General features: G+C 47.1%; 1 protein-coding gene across 1 annotated transcript in view; it reads right to left on the bottom strand.

Moving 5' to 3' along the window:
* KDM3B (lysine demethylase 3B) overlaps positions 1-16,765 on the bottom strand; it is a 1,298,224-nt gene that overhangs the window by 1,067,536 nt on the left and 213,923 nt on the right. Inside the window, exon 5 of the mRNA XM_086931831.1 lies at positions 2,668-2,792. Within this exon, the coding sequence (XP_086787957.1) occupies positions 2,668-2,792 (125 nt within the window). The remainder of the gene's footprint in view (positions 1-2,667; positions 2,793-16,765) is intronic.

The raw sequence follows: 16,765 nt of genomic DNA, 5'->3' as shown, positions 1-16,765 counted from the left end.
CCGTTTGTTCTCCCATTGGTACTTTCAATTGAAGGCTGCTATCCTGACGCGTCAATAGACTGTGATTGATATTGCAATATTGCCTTTCGTATGATCCTTCAAACTTACTGCAAATTGGAATCCTCGAATGTTCTGCTACACTGTGGGTAATCTTAGTTGTTAATTTTGCCTTAATATTGCCAGCTGAGTCTGATTACGCAGTGTAACTCTCCTGTGGTGCGCGATGTTTTGGGGTTTGTTGGTACTGTTGGATGGCCTCTCGGCCTTTTACTGCTCTGCACATGATGTAATCCTGAGGTTTCCTAATAAAAATTTATAAAAAATAAATAAAAAAAAAATAAAAATAAAAAAAAGATCCTGAGATCCAGGATTGGACGTTAACTGCCATCCTTTTTAGATATCAGGAAATACTGGGAGTAGCATCCCTGACAGAATAAGAAGATAAAAACTCCGGATCACCTGGAGTCTTCCTAGAACGTCTGGCAACTGACCTCGAAACTGCAGGAGCAGAAAAGTGTTTTGGTCAAACATCCAATATCGGCTCTGTAATAGCTTCATTAAAAGGAAGCAAGGGCTCAATGACTGTAGAAGGAGAATGAAGCACCTCCGTCAGAATATTGGACTTAAATTCTGTAGTAGGGAGTTGCAAGTTCAAAAGATCAGCAGCCTTACGAATCACAACATGGTAAGGAACCACATCCTTGGAAGGAACATCAGAAGGAAGAGAAAGTTGCTATTCTGGAGATCAATCCAAACCAATTGCCTCCCTTAGATCTTCAAAATGGTCCTCCGACTCATGAAGCTCTCCTTCCTCCATCTCATTTTCTCTATATTGCAGCCCCTCCAGCAACCTCTGTGCCTCACGTCTGGACCTCACCTTCGGGGCCAACGGAGTCATACACGGATCCGACGGATTCGGAACCGGCGTCGAACTCTGATCCAGCGGCGCCTTCGAAGTCGAAAGAGACCGCGCTGATGGCGCCGGAGACGGAGGAATCAACGTCGGCACCAGGGTCGACGTTCTTGGTGCCGCAAAATGCCATGAAGGGGCCGCAGGCATAAATGGCATTAAGGGAGCTGGAGCATAAGCTTGTGGAACTCCCAAATTGAATGCCATAGGACCCATGGGACTCGAAGGTGCACCAGAGGGGTACATTGCCCTTGCAAAGACTCCGTACATCGCATTAAGGTAATGCGACAAATCTTGCCCTGGACCAGGAAATGGACGGTACTCACCTGGCACAGGAGCCACCAAATTCGGGCCAGTCGGCGCCGACTGTGTATCCACCGGAGTTAATGGCCTTTCAGGTACAGGCACCTCTTCTACAGGAACCAAAGAATGTACCGAAGAAGGAGAAGGATTCGGCGCCGGCGACTGCTCCGCAGACTGCGCAGGTTACTGCGCCGGTGAATCCACTGGAGCAACAACTCTCACCAGGGATGGAGGGAGATATATAGTCCTTTCGATGTCGATGATCGTTCGAGGTCGACAACTGAACTTCCTCAGAACGGCACCGAGAGCCATGCCTCTTCTTCTGATCTTTCTTGGACTTTGAAACATGACCTGATGTCTACTTCGACCTTGCCTTAGATTTCCTCCGACCTCTCTTCTCTTTTCGAACTTTCGCCATAAACAGCTTGGCTTCCCTTTCTTTCAAAGCTTTCGGGTTAATCTTCCTACAGGAAGAATAATCCTCGACATCATGGTCAGATGACATACACCATACACAATCGTCGTGTGGATCTGTTATGGACATATGTCCACTGCACTCCCGTCAAGGCTTAAAACCTGATTTTCTCAAAGACATCCTTGAGAAGAAAGAAAACGAGAGAACAGGATACAACTGGAAAAAACAAAGTAACAAGCTACGGAGAGTCCCAGAAACCATTGGCGCCGACAGCGCGGAAAAAAGGGAACTGGCGTCATCACGCCGACGAGGCTCTCTTATGGATCCAGTGAGGTCGCGAGCAGAGTCGTGCCTTTGTAACGCAGTTTAAGTCCTCGTCGGCGTGGAGAGCTACAAAAGTTTCCGAATGTTGCTGGCGCAGGGGATATTCACAAGGTGAGGAATCCACTGGCAGATGCATCCATCAGAAATGCTGTTTCTACACCAAGATCTACCTTTCTGAAAAATCTGGTGTAAATCCGTTCAAAAGTTAAGGCTGCAGTGTTCAAAAACGACAATCCACATGGACATTACGGGGGGTTTGGGGACTCCCCTTTTTCTCTGCCCCAGCTTCACGAATCACCGCAACACTTTCCAGACTGCAGCACAAGTAAGCCGTACACTAGTTTTGAACATTTCATGAAGATTCTGCAAAATTATTAGCAAAACAAAAGACACTGTCTATGGGAAAAATTGGTCCTAACTAGAACTACCTATCACCAGTAGGATAGATGGATACAGAGACACACACACAAAACACTTACAGCCAGCCATCAAAAACTACAAACGTGGCACTGTACAGGGACTCTCATACCAAACTCTACACAACGTGTGTACACAAAGTAAATGAATGGACATATCCTCAACATGCCATGTCTAGTAGCTATTTTCAACCACATTCACTGGCTTCCATAAGGGGTGCGCAATGGCTCCTGAAGGACAGAGTCAACGCATATTAAAATATATGGCAAGGAGTTCTGTGCAGGTGCTTGCATCATACCTCACTAATGGATATGTCCATGATACAGCTGGCAGGGTCCTGCTGGATAACTACCCCACTTAGCCAGGGCTCTGGCCTGTCTGTCTGGTACACCTTCACTCGCTGGCCATGGACATTGTAGGTACCTGCAAAGAAAAATACTCATCAAATACAACAGCCACCAGTAACTAGATCCGCATTTCTTTTGTTTCACAGGTGGAAATATATGTTGCAGGCCTTTAAGGAACCTGGCCACAATATGTCACTTAAAGAGGAAAGGTTCGTCCAGAAACCATAAGAATGCCGCAATGGCAACAGGCATAGTCAAGCAGGGACAACTGGCCAGGTGGGATGATGGAGGGATAACCACAGTGGGGGCAATGTTCCAGGAGGGCATCCTGCTGACACACAGATTTTGCAAATACCAATGGCCTGATGGACACCCTATGTCTGCTACATGCTGGAGTAGCCCACTAGGTAAAATGGGTGTGGACCGCGGACAGGCAGGAACCACCAACAAATGAGCTAGTGCATATGCTTCACTTAATGGGTAATGTGAGAAAGTGGCTCTATATACACTGGGCAATAAGGAAGTACAGTGTGTATAGAGTCCACAAACCCCAGAGGTAGAACAAAGGTTAAAGTCAGGACTGACCTTACTCTCCAAAGTGGTAGCTTGGTCGAGCAGTAAGGCAGTACCAGAGGGCAGTGCAAAGCATTTGTTGTACACACTCAGTCAGCAAAGGATTTCACACACTCAAAGACTGAACTCCAGGCCAATGGTTGTTATATCCAAATATATCGATTTATTTTTAGAACCAGCAGGCATAAAAATATACTTTGCTAGGTATGAATACTTTCATGTAATTACTTTGCAAGGAAGCAATAAGGTATGTGAACACAATAGGTACAGGGGTTGCTGAAGGCAACAAAAGTCTAGACAAACTTTAGCATTGAGCTCAATGGATTATTATCATAAAAGTATAGTTAATTACAGTGTAGATTACTTTAGTAGTTCCAGGTCTAAATCCTAGATTTAGTCCTGGGATCTAAGCTGAAACCGGATTAGCAAAAACGTTTTAGTTACTGTAATGATTTTTCATGAATATAAAGCTGTTTTAAAAGTTCACACTATGAAACTTTTCAATGTAAATCTGACAATGTTATTCAATGGGAGAAAATTCAAGTTGCAGGTAAAGTACGATCACGTTACTTTTGTAATCCAGCACTGTCTCCTCACTGGGGTCTTAATTTAAAACAAGTAGGTAATTGCGTTTCAGTATTTCGTATGGTTTTTAAAGAATATTTCAAGTTTTCAAAAGTAGACACTTGGAAGAAATTTCATAGAAAAGCTGACAATGGGTTGCTATGGAGAAAGGAAAATGCTACTTACCAGTATGCATCTGTTCTTGGCATGTAGAGCTGCAGAATCCTGCATTTAGCAATAGATCGCCACCCGGTGTTGGGCTCGGATGATTGCAGATTGTTGTGTTCTTGGAAGAAGTCTTTTGTAGTCACGAGATAGGGGACTCCTCCCTTGGACAATACTGCGCATGGTCATCGACTCCATCCTCAGATTGTTTTTCGGCATGATGGGAAATGATGGAGTTAGTAGAAGTAAAGATAAAAAGGATGTCCATGCGTGTGCATCTAAGTAAGATAAGTACTGGAACGGATAAAAGTCCCGGGAGGGCATGTAGGATTCTGCAGCTCAACATGCCAAGAACAGATGCATACTGGTAAGTAGCATTTTCCGTTCGAGGCATATGAGCTGCAGATCCTACATTTAGCAAAGATTGTGCAGCAGTGTCTCCCCTAGCGGTGGTCGCTTGTATCCGTTGCAGCATACTGAAAAAGTGTTTTAAGGACAGCTTGGCCCACTGTAGCTTGCTGCTTGGCTTGCACATCAACACAATAGTGTTTAGTGAAGGTGTGTATTGTAAAACATGTTGCTGCCTTGCATATATCCTCTAATGGTATATTTCCTAAGAAAGCCATAGAGTGTGCTCTAGGAGGAACTGGTAGTGTACGTTTAGCCTTGTGATAGCAGATTTGAATACACTTAACAATCCATCTAGCAATAACTCCTTTAGAGATAGGTTTGCCTTTGTGTGGGGGAGAGAAGGATACAAATAGTTGTTTTGTTTTCCTGAATGATTTAGTTCTGTCTGTGTAATATAGTAGAGCTCTTCTAACATCTAGGGTGTGCAAAGCTCTTTCTTCAACAGTCCGGTTTTTGAAACAACAGAGTCCGGTTTTTGAAACAACAGAGTCCGGTTTTTGAAACAACAGAGTCCGGTTTTTGAAACAACACTGGTAACTCTACTGATTGATTTAGGTGAAAAGGAGTAATCACTTTTGGTAGGAATTTTGGATTGGGTCTAAGAACCACTTTGTTAGGATGTATTTGAAAAAATGGTTCTTCTGTTGTGAATGCTTGGATTTCACTAACTCTTCTGAGAGGTAATGGCAACAAGGAAAGCAGTTTTCCATGATAGAAATTGTTGTTCACATTTATGTAACGGTTCAAAGGGGGGTCCCATGAGTCTTGTAAGGACTACATTTAGGTTCCATACTGGAGCAGGTGGTAACCTGGGTGGGATTATCCTCTTTAATCCTTCCATAAATGCTTTTATTGCAGGTACTCTAAATAGAGATAGATGTTGTCTATTTTGTAAATATGCTGCAATAGCTGCTAGATGCAGGCGTATGGAAGAGTAAGCCAAATTGGACCTTTGTAAATGTAGAAGGTAGCAAATTATATTTTGGATGGAAACGTCCAAAGGATCAATGTGATTGTTGTTACAGTATATTGCAAATCGTTTCCACTTAGCAGCATAGCATGCTCTGGTAGTGGGTCTTCTAGCTTCTTTAATTATATCCATACAGTCTGGTGGTAGGTTTAAGTAACCAAACTCTAGGACTTCAGGAGACAGATTGCCAAATTCAGTTGGCTCGGTTCTGGGTGTCTTATTTCTCCATGGTTCTGTGTTAACAGGGATGGCGTGAGCTGTAATTTTTGATGTGGAACTATTGAGAGATCTAGTAGCGTGGTGAACCACAGTTAACGTGCCCATGTAGGGGCCACTAGTATCAGTTTGAGGGACTGTTGTCTGAGCTTACGTACTACTAGTGGAATGAGTGGGAGAGGCGGAAAAGCGTACGCAAATCTGCCTGACCAATTCATCCATATTGCATTCCCCTCAGACCGTGGGTGTGGAAACCTGGCAGCGAAGGTTGGGCATTTTGAGTTCTCGTGGGTGGCAAACAGGTCTATTTGTGGATGCCCCCACATTTGAAAGAATGGTTGAAGTACTTGTGGGTGCAACTCCCATTCGTGAATATGTTGAGATTGACGACTTAACAGATCTGCTATCTGGTTGTGAATCCCTGGAAGGTGTTCTACTGTCAGATGTATGTTTTGAGGAATGGCCCATCTCCAAATGTTCTGTGCAAGTTGGGACAGTTGCAGAGAGTGTGTTCCCCCCCTGTTTTTGTATGTAGTACATGGCTGTCATATTGTCCGTTCGGACTAAGACAGCCTTGTTCTGGATTTGTACTTGAAAAGTTTTGACTGCTAGGAAAATTGCTAGCAGCTCTAAGTGGTTGATGTGGAACTGTTTCTGTTGATTGTTCCACTGACCTTGTGCGGTATAATGCAGTAGATGGGCTCCCCATCCTGTGAGGGATGAGTGTCGTGAGCACTACTTGTGGAACAGGTTCTAGGAACGGCCGTCCCTTTGTCAAATTTTTGGTGTTCCACCATTGTAGAGAGCGATATGTACGGCTGTCCACCAACACCAGGTCTGTAAGCTGACCTTGAGCCTGATTCCACTGTTGTGCTAGACATTCCTGTAGTGGACGCATTTGCAGTCTTGCGTGGGGAACTATAAAGATGCAAGACGCCATCATCCCTATTAATTTCATGAACACTCTGGCTTGTAGAGAGTGCTGGCATTGAAAAAGGGAGACTAAATCTGAATACCTTGAATCCTGGCTTGACTGGGATAGGCTTGAGCTACTGATGTGTTTATAGTAGCTCCTAGATATTGATGAACGTGCAAAGGCTCTAGGTGCGACTTCGTGTAGTTTATCGTAAACCCTAAGTTGTGCAGTGTTTGAAATGGTTGCTTTGTGTGTTGTGCACACCGGTTGTACGATCTTGCCTTTATGAGCCAATCGTCTAGGTAGGGGAAGACATGTATTTGTTGTCTTCTGAGATGTGCTGCCACTACTGCTAAGCACTTTGTAAGCACTTGTGGTGCTGTTGTAACCCCGAATGGAAGGACTTTGAACTGATAGCGTTGTCCTCGTATGACAAACCTTAAATACTTCCTGTGTGCAGGATGTATTGGAATGTGAAAATAGGCGTCCTTTAGGTCTAGTGTGGACAGAAAATCTCCCTGTTGTATTAACGGGAGTACCTGTTGTAAAGTGATCATGTGAAAATGATCTGATTGAATGTAGTGATTGAGTGGCCTGAGGTCGAGAATTGGTCTTAAAGTCCCGTCTTTCTTTGGAATTAGGAAGTACAGAGAGTAGACTCCTGTTCCTTGTTCTTCTAATGGAACTACTTGAATAGCATCTTTTTGTAGGAATGCTAGAACTTCCTGATGAAGCAGAGTTATGTGTTCTGCAGACATTGGACGCTGCCTGGGTGCTATGTTTGGGGGGGTTGCTGTGAGTTCTAGGCAATAGCCATGTTGGATAATTTGTCTTACCCACCTGTCTGTTGTGATGGAGTTCCAGACAGGTAGGAACTGTGAGAGTCTGCCCCCCACAGGAGTGGAGTGCTGTAGGGGAGGCAGAGGAAAGTCATTGTTTAGGAGCGGAAGAGGAGCAGTTGGTGTTACTACCTCTACCTCTTCCTTTGTTGTTATTGCCTCTGTATCCTCCTCTAAAGAAATCTTATATTAGAGGAGGTCTGCGTGTGTGTTTTAAAAGATGATGTTGGTTCTGCGCCGGTCTGCTTGGACCCTCCTCTATAAGAGGAGCGGCGAAAGGAACCTCTAGCTTGGGTGTATTGTAACGCCCCCATAGACTTGGCGGTATCTGTGTCCTTCTTCATCTTTTCTAATGTGTTATCTACCTCCGGCCCGAACAATTAGTTCTGATTAAAGGGCTGATTTAGAATGGTAGTTTGTACCTCTGGTTTAAAACCTGAGATGCGTAACCACGCGTGACGCCTGAGAATAACACTAGTGTTTACTGCTCTGGTGCTGTGTCAGCTACATCTAGTGCACATTTAATTGAGGCATTTGAAATTAATTTGCATTCTTGTAAAAGCTCCGCTGCTAGATCCTTGTGTTGATCTGGTAGGTGTTCCATTAACATTTCTAGTTGTTAGTAAAGGGCCCTGTTGTAGCGTGAGAGTAAAGCCTGTGTGTTTGCTATGTGCCATATGTTTGTTGCTTGTTCAGCAATTCGTTTCCCTGACGCATTAATGATCTTGGACTCTTTGTCAGGCGGGGGGGGGGGTCCCCAGAAGTTTGAGAATTGGCCCTTTTGCACGCATTAGACACTACCAAGGAGTCTAGTGGCAGATGACCCTTAATGTATACTGGATCAGCTGGTGCTGGCCTATATTTCTCGATTCTAGGATTTACCACCCTAGTCAAGTCAAGTCATAAAATTTATATAGCGCACTACATACCCAGAGGGTTTCAAGGCGCTTAGGAAGGGGAGGAGGATTATTTGTCAAATATCCACGTTTTAAGCTGCTTTCTGAACGCTAGGTGATTCTGGGTGAGGCGAAGGTAAGCGGGGAGTGAGTTCCATGTTTTGGCAGCCAGGTATGAGAAGGATCTGCCTCCCATGGTGGTCTTGTTGATGCGAGGTACAGTGGCGAAGGCTTGGCTGGAAGAGCGAAGTTGGCGGGAGGGGGTGTAGAAGGACAGTCGAGAGTTGAGGCAATCTGGTCCGATGTCGTAGAGTGATTTGTGTGCGTGGGTAAGCAGTCGGAAAGTAATCCTCTTATTGACGGGTAGCCAGTGGAGGTCTTTAAGGTGACCAGAGATGTGTTCGTTGCGTGGGATGTCTAATATGAGCCTGGCTGAGGCGTTTTGGATTCGTTGTAGTTTCTTCTGGAGTTTAGCGGTGGTACCTGCGTAGAGGGTGTTTCCGTAGTCCAGTCGGCTCGTGACTAGAGCGTGGGTGACTGTTTTCCTTGTTTCAGAGGGGATCCAGCGAAATGTTTTTCTGAGCATGCGAAGAATGTTGAAGCAGGAAGAGGATACGGCGCTGACTTGTCTGTTCATTGAGAGTGAAGAATCCAGGATGACGCCAAGGTTCCGTGCGTGGTCTGTCGGGGTGGGTGCATTTCCGAGGGCTTCCGGCCACCAGGAGTCGTCCCATGCAGAGGGGGATTTACCTAAGATGAGGACTTCTGTTTTGTCTGAGTTCAGTTTCAGACGGCTTTGTTTCATCCATTCGGCGACTTCTTTCATTCCTTCGTGTAGGTTAGTTTTGGCGGTGCTGGGGTCCTTGGTGAGAGATAGGATCAGTTGAGTGTCATCCGCGTAAGAGATGATGTTGAGGTTGTGTTGGCGGGCGATGGCCGCGAGGGGGCTCATGTATACGTTGAAGAGGGTGGGACTGAGTGAGGATCCCTGTGGCACGCCGCAGATGATTTCAGAGGCCTCGGACTTGAATGGTGGGAGGCGGACTCTCTGGGTTCTTCCGGTGAGGAACGAGGTGATCCATTCCAGTGCCTTTCCTTGGATTCCGATGTTTCTGAGGCGTTGTAAAAGGGTGCTGTGGCAGACTGTGTCGAAAGCTGCAGAGAGGTCGAGGAGGATGAGGGCGACTGTGTCTCCATTGTCCAGTAGAGTTCGAATGTCGTCTGTTGCTGCGATGAGGGCGGTCTCAGTGCTGTGTTTGGCTCGGAAGCCAGATTGTGAGGGGTCGAGTGATTTGTTGGCTTCGAGGAAGGCGGCGAGCTGGTTGTTGACGGCTTTCTCGATGACTTTGGCCGGGAATGGAAGAAGCGAGATGGGGCGGTAGTTTTTGAGTTCGGTGGGGTCTGCTGTTGGTTTTTTCAGAAGGGCGGTGAGTTCAGCGTGTTTCCAGTCTTCTGGGAAGGTAGCGGAGTTGAAGGAGCAGTTGATGACGTCTCGGAGGTGCGGAGCTATGACGGAGTCTGCTTTGTTGAAGATGTGGTGAGGGCATGGGTCTGTGGGGGATCCAGAGTGGATGGAATTCATCAGGCGGATGGTGTCCTCAGTGGAGATTGGGTTCCAGGCGTTAAGGGTGTTAACGGGGGGGAAGATGGTCAGCTGATGGTAGGGTGGGTTGGCTTCCGGGTTGGTTGTCAAAGCTGTTGTGGATGTCAGCAATCTTGTTGTGGAAAAAAGAGGCTACACCTTACAGGATCTTTAAAAATCTCTGGAGCATGTTTTATGACTCCCTTAATCATTGGTAATATTTGAGTAGACCTTTGTGACTCTTCGAAAGTGTCTAACAAGAAGTCCTCCTCAATGTCATCAGAGTGCATGGGAACCCCATGGTAAAGTGCAGCTCTGTTTAACAAATGATTAAAAACAACACGTTCCTCTGTAGGGGAAGGTTTTGTTGGGTAGTACTGAGGATCAGGGATGTCTGGTGCATTATTTGGTGAAAAATTATATGTATCCTCATCATCCTTAGGGTAATCTGTGTTAGCCTCCTCATCTAAAGGGTATGTATGTGTTTCTGGAACATCATTTCCCCCCCCCCCCCCCCCCACCCACCCACCCAGATCATACTCATTATCAGTGTGGTGTGATGATGCAGGAGAGTGAATAGTAAAAGTTCTAGATTGATATGGAGTAACAGGAGAGGAAGAAGGTGAAGGAGAGGAAGGGTGCATTGGAGATGCTGCACAGTCCTTTTTGGCAGGGACCACAGGTGTAAGTGGTGTCTCTGCTGGTCTCTTATGAGGAATTGCTTCCACATGTCTAGTTTTTGGATTATTATGGACTTTTTTCTGTTTAGGATAGAACAAAAGAAAGCAACCCTGCCTTGTGATATAATGGCCCTAAGGGTAGGATCCAAACAATATATATGGGGTGATTAGTCTAGGAGCCAGCATTGCACATGACAAGAAAACGGATCAATCCAAGTATACTCAAAGGAAGATATTTAGAATATATATATATATATATTTATTTTTTTATATTCTTTGAATTGAGGTAGCAAAAAGGTACAAAAATAGATTGCATTTTAAATCCACATAATATTTTTTAGAACATCAAAAAACATACATTGGTGAGGGATAAAAAGAAGGAGAATTCATCCTACAATATGCAGGAGAGTGAATAGTAGAAGTTATAGATTGATATGGAGTAACAGGAGAGGAAGAAGGTGAAGGAGAGGAAGGGTGCATTGGAGATGCTGCACAGTCCTTTTTGGCAGGGACCACAGGTGTAAGTGGTGTCTCTGCTGGTCTCTTCTTATGAGGAATTGCTTCCACATGTCTAGTTTTTGGATTATTATGGACTTTTTTCTGTTTAGGATCTGGTTGTAACAGTTCTTCCTCTTGTACAACCTTCTTCGGCGTCAATCTTTTCGGAGCCGATGGAGGTTGTTTAGTACTTTTTGCCTTATGAGGGGTACATGAGTCTTTTGGCAATGTTTTCGGTGCCGAATGTTGTTTAACCTTATCTGGGGCTTTCGGTACCGGTGTTAGAATTTTTGGCATGGAGACAGGTTTTGCTGGGCCTGTGGTGCCGGAAATTGGCTTCCCCTCCTTGTTTTTTGAACCGGAAGGTTTCGGGTCGAAACTTTCGGGTTTGGTACAGTTTTTGTCTTTGGCGCCGATGGTACGGGTGCTGAAGTGTCTTTCTCTTTGGGAGCCGAAGTATTTTTTATGTTCGGATCCGGCGAATCCTTCGGTGCCGAAGGATGTTTTGGTGCCAATGGAGGAGGTATAACTGGCACATGGTGTTTCTTCGGTGCCGAGGCACCAGAAGGCGTACTGTCTTTCCTCGGAGCCGGGCCCGAAGGCGGGGCGGGGCGTTAGAGGGTAAATGTCGGTCTCGACTGGGCCCCATGGGCGGAGTGCTGACCGTTGCCTTCTGTTTTGGTAAAGTCTGTCGTGCAGGGGCAGATGTACTCACGGGTTGTAGAGACGGGATCGAATTGTCCGAATCCTCTGCCCCCAATATTATCTAGAGATCAGGCGAGTCTTCCTCTGCGCTGAGTGGAGCCTCGTCTTCGGAGATATCTTCGATTGGATATTCGTCCTCGGAGACGACTTCGACGATCTCCTCTTCAAAGATGGCCTCCGGTGCTGGTGCTGATCTCCTCATTTCGTGTCGACGGGCCCTCCGATCTCGAATTGTTTTCTTCAATCGGAAGGAGGCACAGGCTGTGCAGGTCGACTCTTCGGGTTCTGGCGAGAGACAGAGGTTGCAAACCTCGTGATGGTAGCTATGAGGGAATTTTGTTCGACATACCTGGCATCTCTTGAATGGAGTTCTTTCCATGAGGCGTAGGCCGCACGGCGCCGATAGGCCCAACGGCCCGCGTCGACGCACCGGAATGTAGCTGGTGATGTCGAAAGTGTTTTCGATGTCGAAAGAAGTTTGTTTGAAGTTTCTTGCTTCGAAAGAGCAGAAAAAGTATTTCTCTAGCCGGAGCGGAAAACTTTCATCCGAACCCAGACCATGCGCAGTATTGTCCAAGGGAGGAGTCACCTATCTCGTGACTACAAAAGACTTCTTCCAAGAAGACAACAACAACCTGCAATCATCCAAGCCCAACATCAGGTGGCGATCTATTGCTAAATGTAGGATCTGCAGCTCATATACCTCGAACATACAGATTACTAGTAAACCCGGTAAGGATTACTTTTGCGGTTCAGTACTGGGCTGAAAGGTACAGTACTGGCTTCTCCCCTGATCACAGGTGAGTACTTCGGAATTAGGCTGATTTTGTGTGAATATTTTCAGTTTTCAAAACTTCACACTTAGATAATTTGAGTCAAAATTGATCAATGTTATCCAATGGCAGGTGAGTGTCCGGTTTCCAGGTGAATACTTGACTGGTGAAGTTATGGTTCTGGGCATAGACTCAGGGGTCCCCCAAGGTCAGGTAGGTACAGTTGGTTCAGCCCAGCAGCACAGGGCCGGTCGGGTGCAGAGGTAGTTAGGCCCAATGATACCCAATGAGGGAAAGGGGGCCTTCGGTTGGTGGCTGCTGGCTAGCAGGCCACGCAGCTGTGGGAGCTGGGCTCCTGGTCACTTGCTCAGGGCAAGAGGGGTAAGTAGGATAGGACAAAGGGGGCTGCAGGCTCGGGGACAGAGACTCTCCAGGGGCGACCAGCACTTCGAGAGGTATACATTGGGACCGGGGTCCTCAGGTTGGTGGCTCCTGGTCACTTGCTCAGGGCAAAGGGGGAAGCAGGATAGGACAAAGGTGGCACAGCCAGCGGTACTCGGGCGGCTGGGTGCAGGGTGCTTATGAGCCGTCGGGCGCTCACTGTTATCCAATGGAAAAGGTCAAAAGGGAACAAAGGCTGCAGGCTCAGGGGGCTGAGACTCTCCAGGGGCGACCAGCACTTCGAGAGGTAAGTTGGGATCTTGGAGCACAGGTAGGTACCCCAAAGGGAGGCATAGGGAGCTGTAGGGCGCCGGGTGCAGGGGTGTCTTTGGGTGTTGGAAAAGCTTACACTCAGCTGGTCGCGGATGGGGTAGCCTCTGGTTCTGATTCTGCAGGAGTCGTCTGGTTAGTCGAGGAGGATCTTTGGGCACTGGACTTCGGGTCCCAGTCGCTGGGGGGACATCCTCGTGGTCTTGGTTCGGTTGGGCTCGGCGGGTGCAGAGTGGGCTGGTCCGGAGCTTCCTGGCTGGCAACAGGTGGGTTGTTGCAGCAGAGCCTCTGCTGATGGGAGTCCCAGTCTTTAAGAGGGTCAAGGCAGGCTGGTCCTCTGGGTGTCCCAAGGTTGTTGTCCGCAGGAGTCGCCGGGATTAGACAGGAGCAGGTATCAGTATCGACAGGCTGGTAGGGCTGTGGCCAAGTCAGTTGTTGTCGTCCTGTTAGCCGGTGCACGGCGGGTCTTCTTGATCTTTTCGTATCGGGATCGGAGGAAAGAAGGTTCAGGGAGCCCCTAAATACTGAATTTAGGGGCGTTACAGGTAGGGCAAGGACAGGGACCAATGAATCCCTGCCCTGGGGTGAGTACACCCCCTAGCCTGCTCCTCTCCTGTTGGAGGGGGGCAGGAGCCTAGCTGTGATGGGGCAGTGCTCCCCATCTTCAAGATGGCCGGAGCCCGGTGTCGTGCTTCACCTCGTCTCTCCCACCTGAGGGGTGGGGTTGGCACAGGCTAGCACACACCCCTTCCTGACGTAGTTTTTCCCACCAGTCATCCCTCCAGAGGGGGGGGGGGGGGCAGGACTGGTGGGGGCTGGTTGCTGGGTACAGCAAATGGTCTGGAGAAGTTCACAGAGATGGCATGCCTTTGAAGCTTCCCCCTGCACATCCTGGGGGAGGAGACCTAGCGGGGGCTCTCCTACCCAGGGGTCCAGCAACAAGTCTGCTAGGTGGCAGCCTCTGCAGCCACTTAGCCAGACGTGGATTGTAGGTTAGGTTTTCAGGGGGGCATCTCTAATATGCCCTCTGATGCATTTTACATTAACTCTCACACTGGCATCAGTGCGGGTTTAATGTGTTGAGAAGTTTGGTACCTAACTTGTCAGTCTTCAGTGTAGCCATTATGGTGCTATGGAGTTTATAATGACAACCTCCCAGCACCATATACTCTTAATGGCATCACCGCACTTACAGCGCCCAGGAATGGCCCTGGGTACTGTAGGGGCACAGGGCTCATGCACCTGGGCCCACACCACTGGCATAATGCACCCAGCTGATGTGTGCCAGGGCAGTGGGTTTGTGGGCATGGCACACAGGGATGTGTGCCATGTCGACTCTTTGTTTAGTTCTGTACCTAGGCACTCACCCTGCAAAAGCGGTGTGTAGGTACCAAGATACAGGGCCCTTAAGGGTGGCACAATAAGTGCTGCAGCCCTTAGGGGTCTTCTCTGGTCACCATGCCCTGGGTACCATTTACTAGGGGCTGATAGGTGTCCAGAGATGCCAATTGGGTTCTGTTTCAACACCGTTTTTAGGGAAGGAACGCAGGCCCTGGGTACCTGGTTGCAGGAGCCCAGGGCACACTCAGTCAAAGCATATCAGCTGTCAGAAAAAAGTGGGGGCATACCAATGCAAGAAAGATGGCACTTTCTCACAGGTAATGGTAGACATATGACAAAATCCCTGTACACTGGAATCAGAGAGACAATGACCTCCCCGTTAGGGGCTCTACACGCCAAATTGAATGCATACGTGGAAGCAGCACTAACCTACAGCGTGTACAGCACTTTTAGCTTACCCAAAAGCATTATCACACAACGTGCAATTCAAAGTCATCCAATACATGATCACGCAGAGGGCATATTAAACACCCCATAGGCTTCACAAGATGTTCCCCGCAGCTGCATCGAACTGCTGGAGATGTATAGAGTCAGATAAAGGGTTTGTTCATATGCTATGAGCCTGTTCACAACTGACAAAGTACTGGGCGCAAATACTGACAGACGTGGTAGGTGGGCGGACTTGGAATACAGCAAAAAGCTGCATACTCTGGCTATATCCACACCCAAAGGGATACAAGGTTCAGGCGCACTTTGCTGACTTAAGAGTTGATACTAGCAAAAAGATATCACAAGGAGGTGGAAGACCGCAAGGCCAACAAAAATAGAGGTGTGGAAAGAGGAAGTAGAGAAGTGGAGCCTAGCCGAAAGCGCTGCAATAAGCAAAGAGGAACAGCGAGTGCAGAGAAAAATGCCAATTGAAATGGCATGGGATCCCATGCAGGATGCCTTTAAAGCATGGGACGGGACTGCATAAGTGGCAGCAGACTCTATAAATGCAGCGTAGGTACTGGCACTGAACACCCATGTTTCTCCACGCACCACAGTGAAGCCAATACACGACTCAGACACAGGAGTCAGGAGCACAGATAGCATGTACGCGATGACCTAGGAACGAGATGTTGAACATAGAAATGAGTTGCTTGCTAATGTTTTTCTTATCACACATGCAATACATGCTTACTCTGTATACCAAAGCAGATAACAAATGTGATGCCCAGTTAGTTAACTGCAAACTGGGAGGGAGGGATCCCTGGGTTGTTGGATTGAGATTGATCGCAATATGTACCTCTTGTTAAAATTATTGAATAGGATTAACAAATGTAGCGTAAAAATACAACACGTATGGAATACGCTGAGTTAATACAGGCACTGCTGCCAGGAGATGGCGCCTGTATAGTAAGATAACTAATAGGTGCGTAACGATAACTGCACATGTATGCTTATGTAACGCAACAGGTGCTAATTGTACGAATAAATGTCCACTTGAAAAACCCAATAAAGTTTGTTTAAAAAAAAAAAAAGAAAGGCACAAAGGAAACCCTCAACTGTGCCCAAAGCAGAGCCCCGTTGGGTCAAGAACAATGCAAACAAGAGAATTTTTGATAACGGTGTAGCAAGTGAGTCACACCATGAGACAAACTTGTCCCAACAGCAGGATTATACCGACTTGGTGGAGGGACACCTGGCTGTCGGAATACCACTACAGACTTCGGAAGGAAGGTTTAAAGCTATCAACTGTCGCCGCTCAATCTCCACACATGAATGTGAAGGGTGTGCAGTTCCAGGTGCAGAGCGCTCACCTGTTGCTACAACAGAAGATCCTCTTGAAGAGGCAGCTTGACTGGAGGACCAATGGTCATGCTTAACAGCTCGGGATACCAGACGGAGCACAATACAGAGCAACAAAAATGACTTGAGCCCGGTCTTCCTGATCCTCTAGTGAATTCTGGGCAACAGTGGTATTGGCAGAAAGGCTTATAGGAGGCAGGCGCTCCACTAGAGACTAAACGTGCCTACAAGCGAAAGTCGCCTTGGAAACTCCAGGGTGTAAACCTGATGATATCAGTGGGTTCTCAACTGTGGCAAATTAATCTAAAAGTGCTCAAAATTGCCTTTGAGAAATGTTTCGAAGGAACACAAAAGCACGCCTTACAGTGCATAGATGATGGCAATAAGTTATTAAACATACCCAGTAAGATCCAATGGC

This window comes from Lissotriton vulgaris, chromosome 7 (genome assembly GCF_964263255.1).
Source record: "Lissotriton vulgaris chromosome 7, aLisVul1.2, whole genome shotgun sequence".
Classification (NCBI taxonomy): Eukaryota; Metazoa; Chordata; class Amphibia; order Caudata; family Salamandridae; genus Lissotriton; species Lissotriton vulgaris.
The sequence above is the reverse complement of the archived record's forward strand: the minus strand, read 5'-3'. Positions and strand labels throughout refer to the sequence as shown.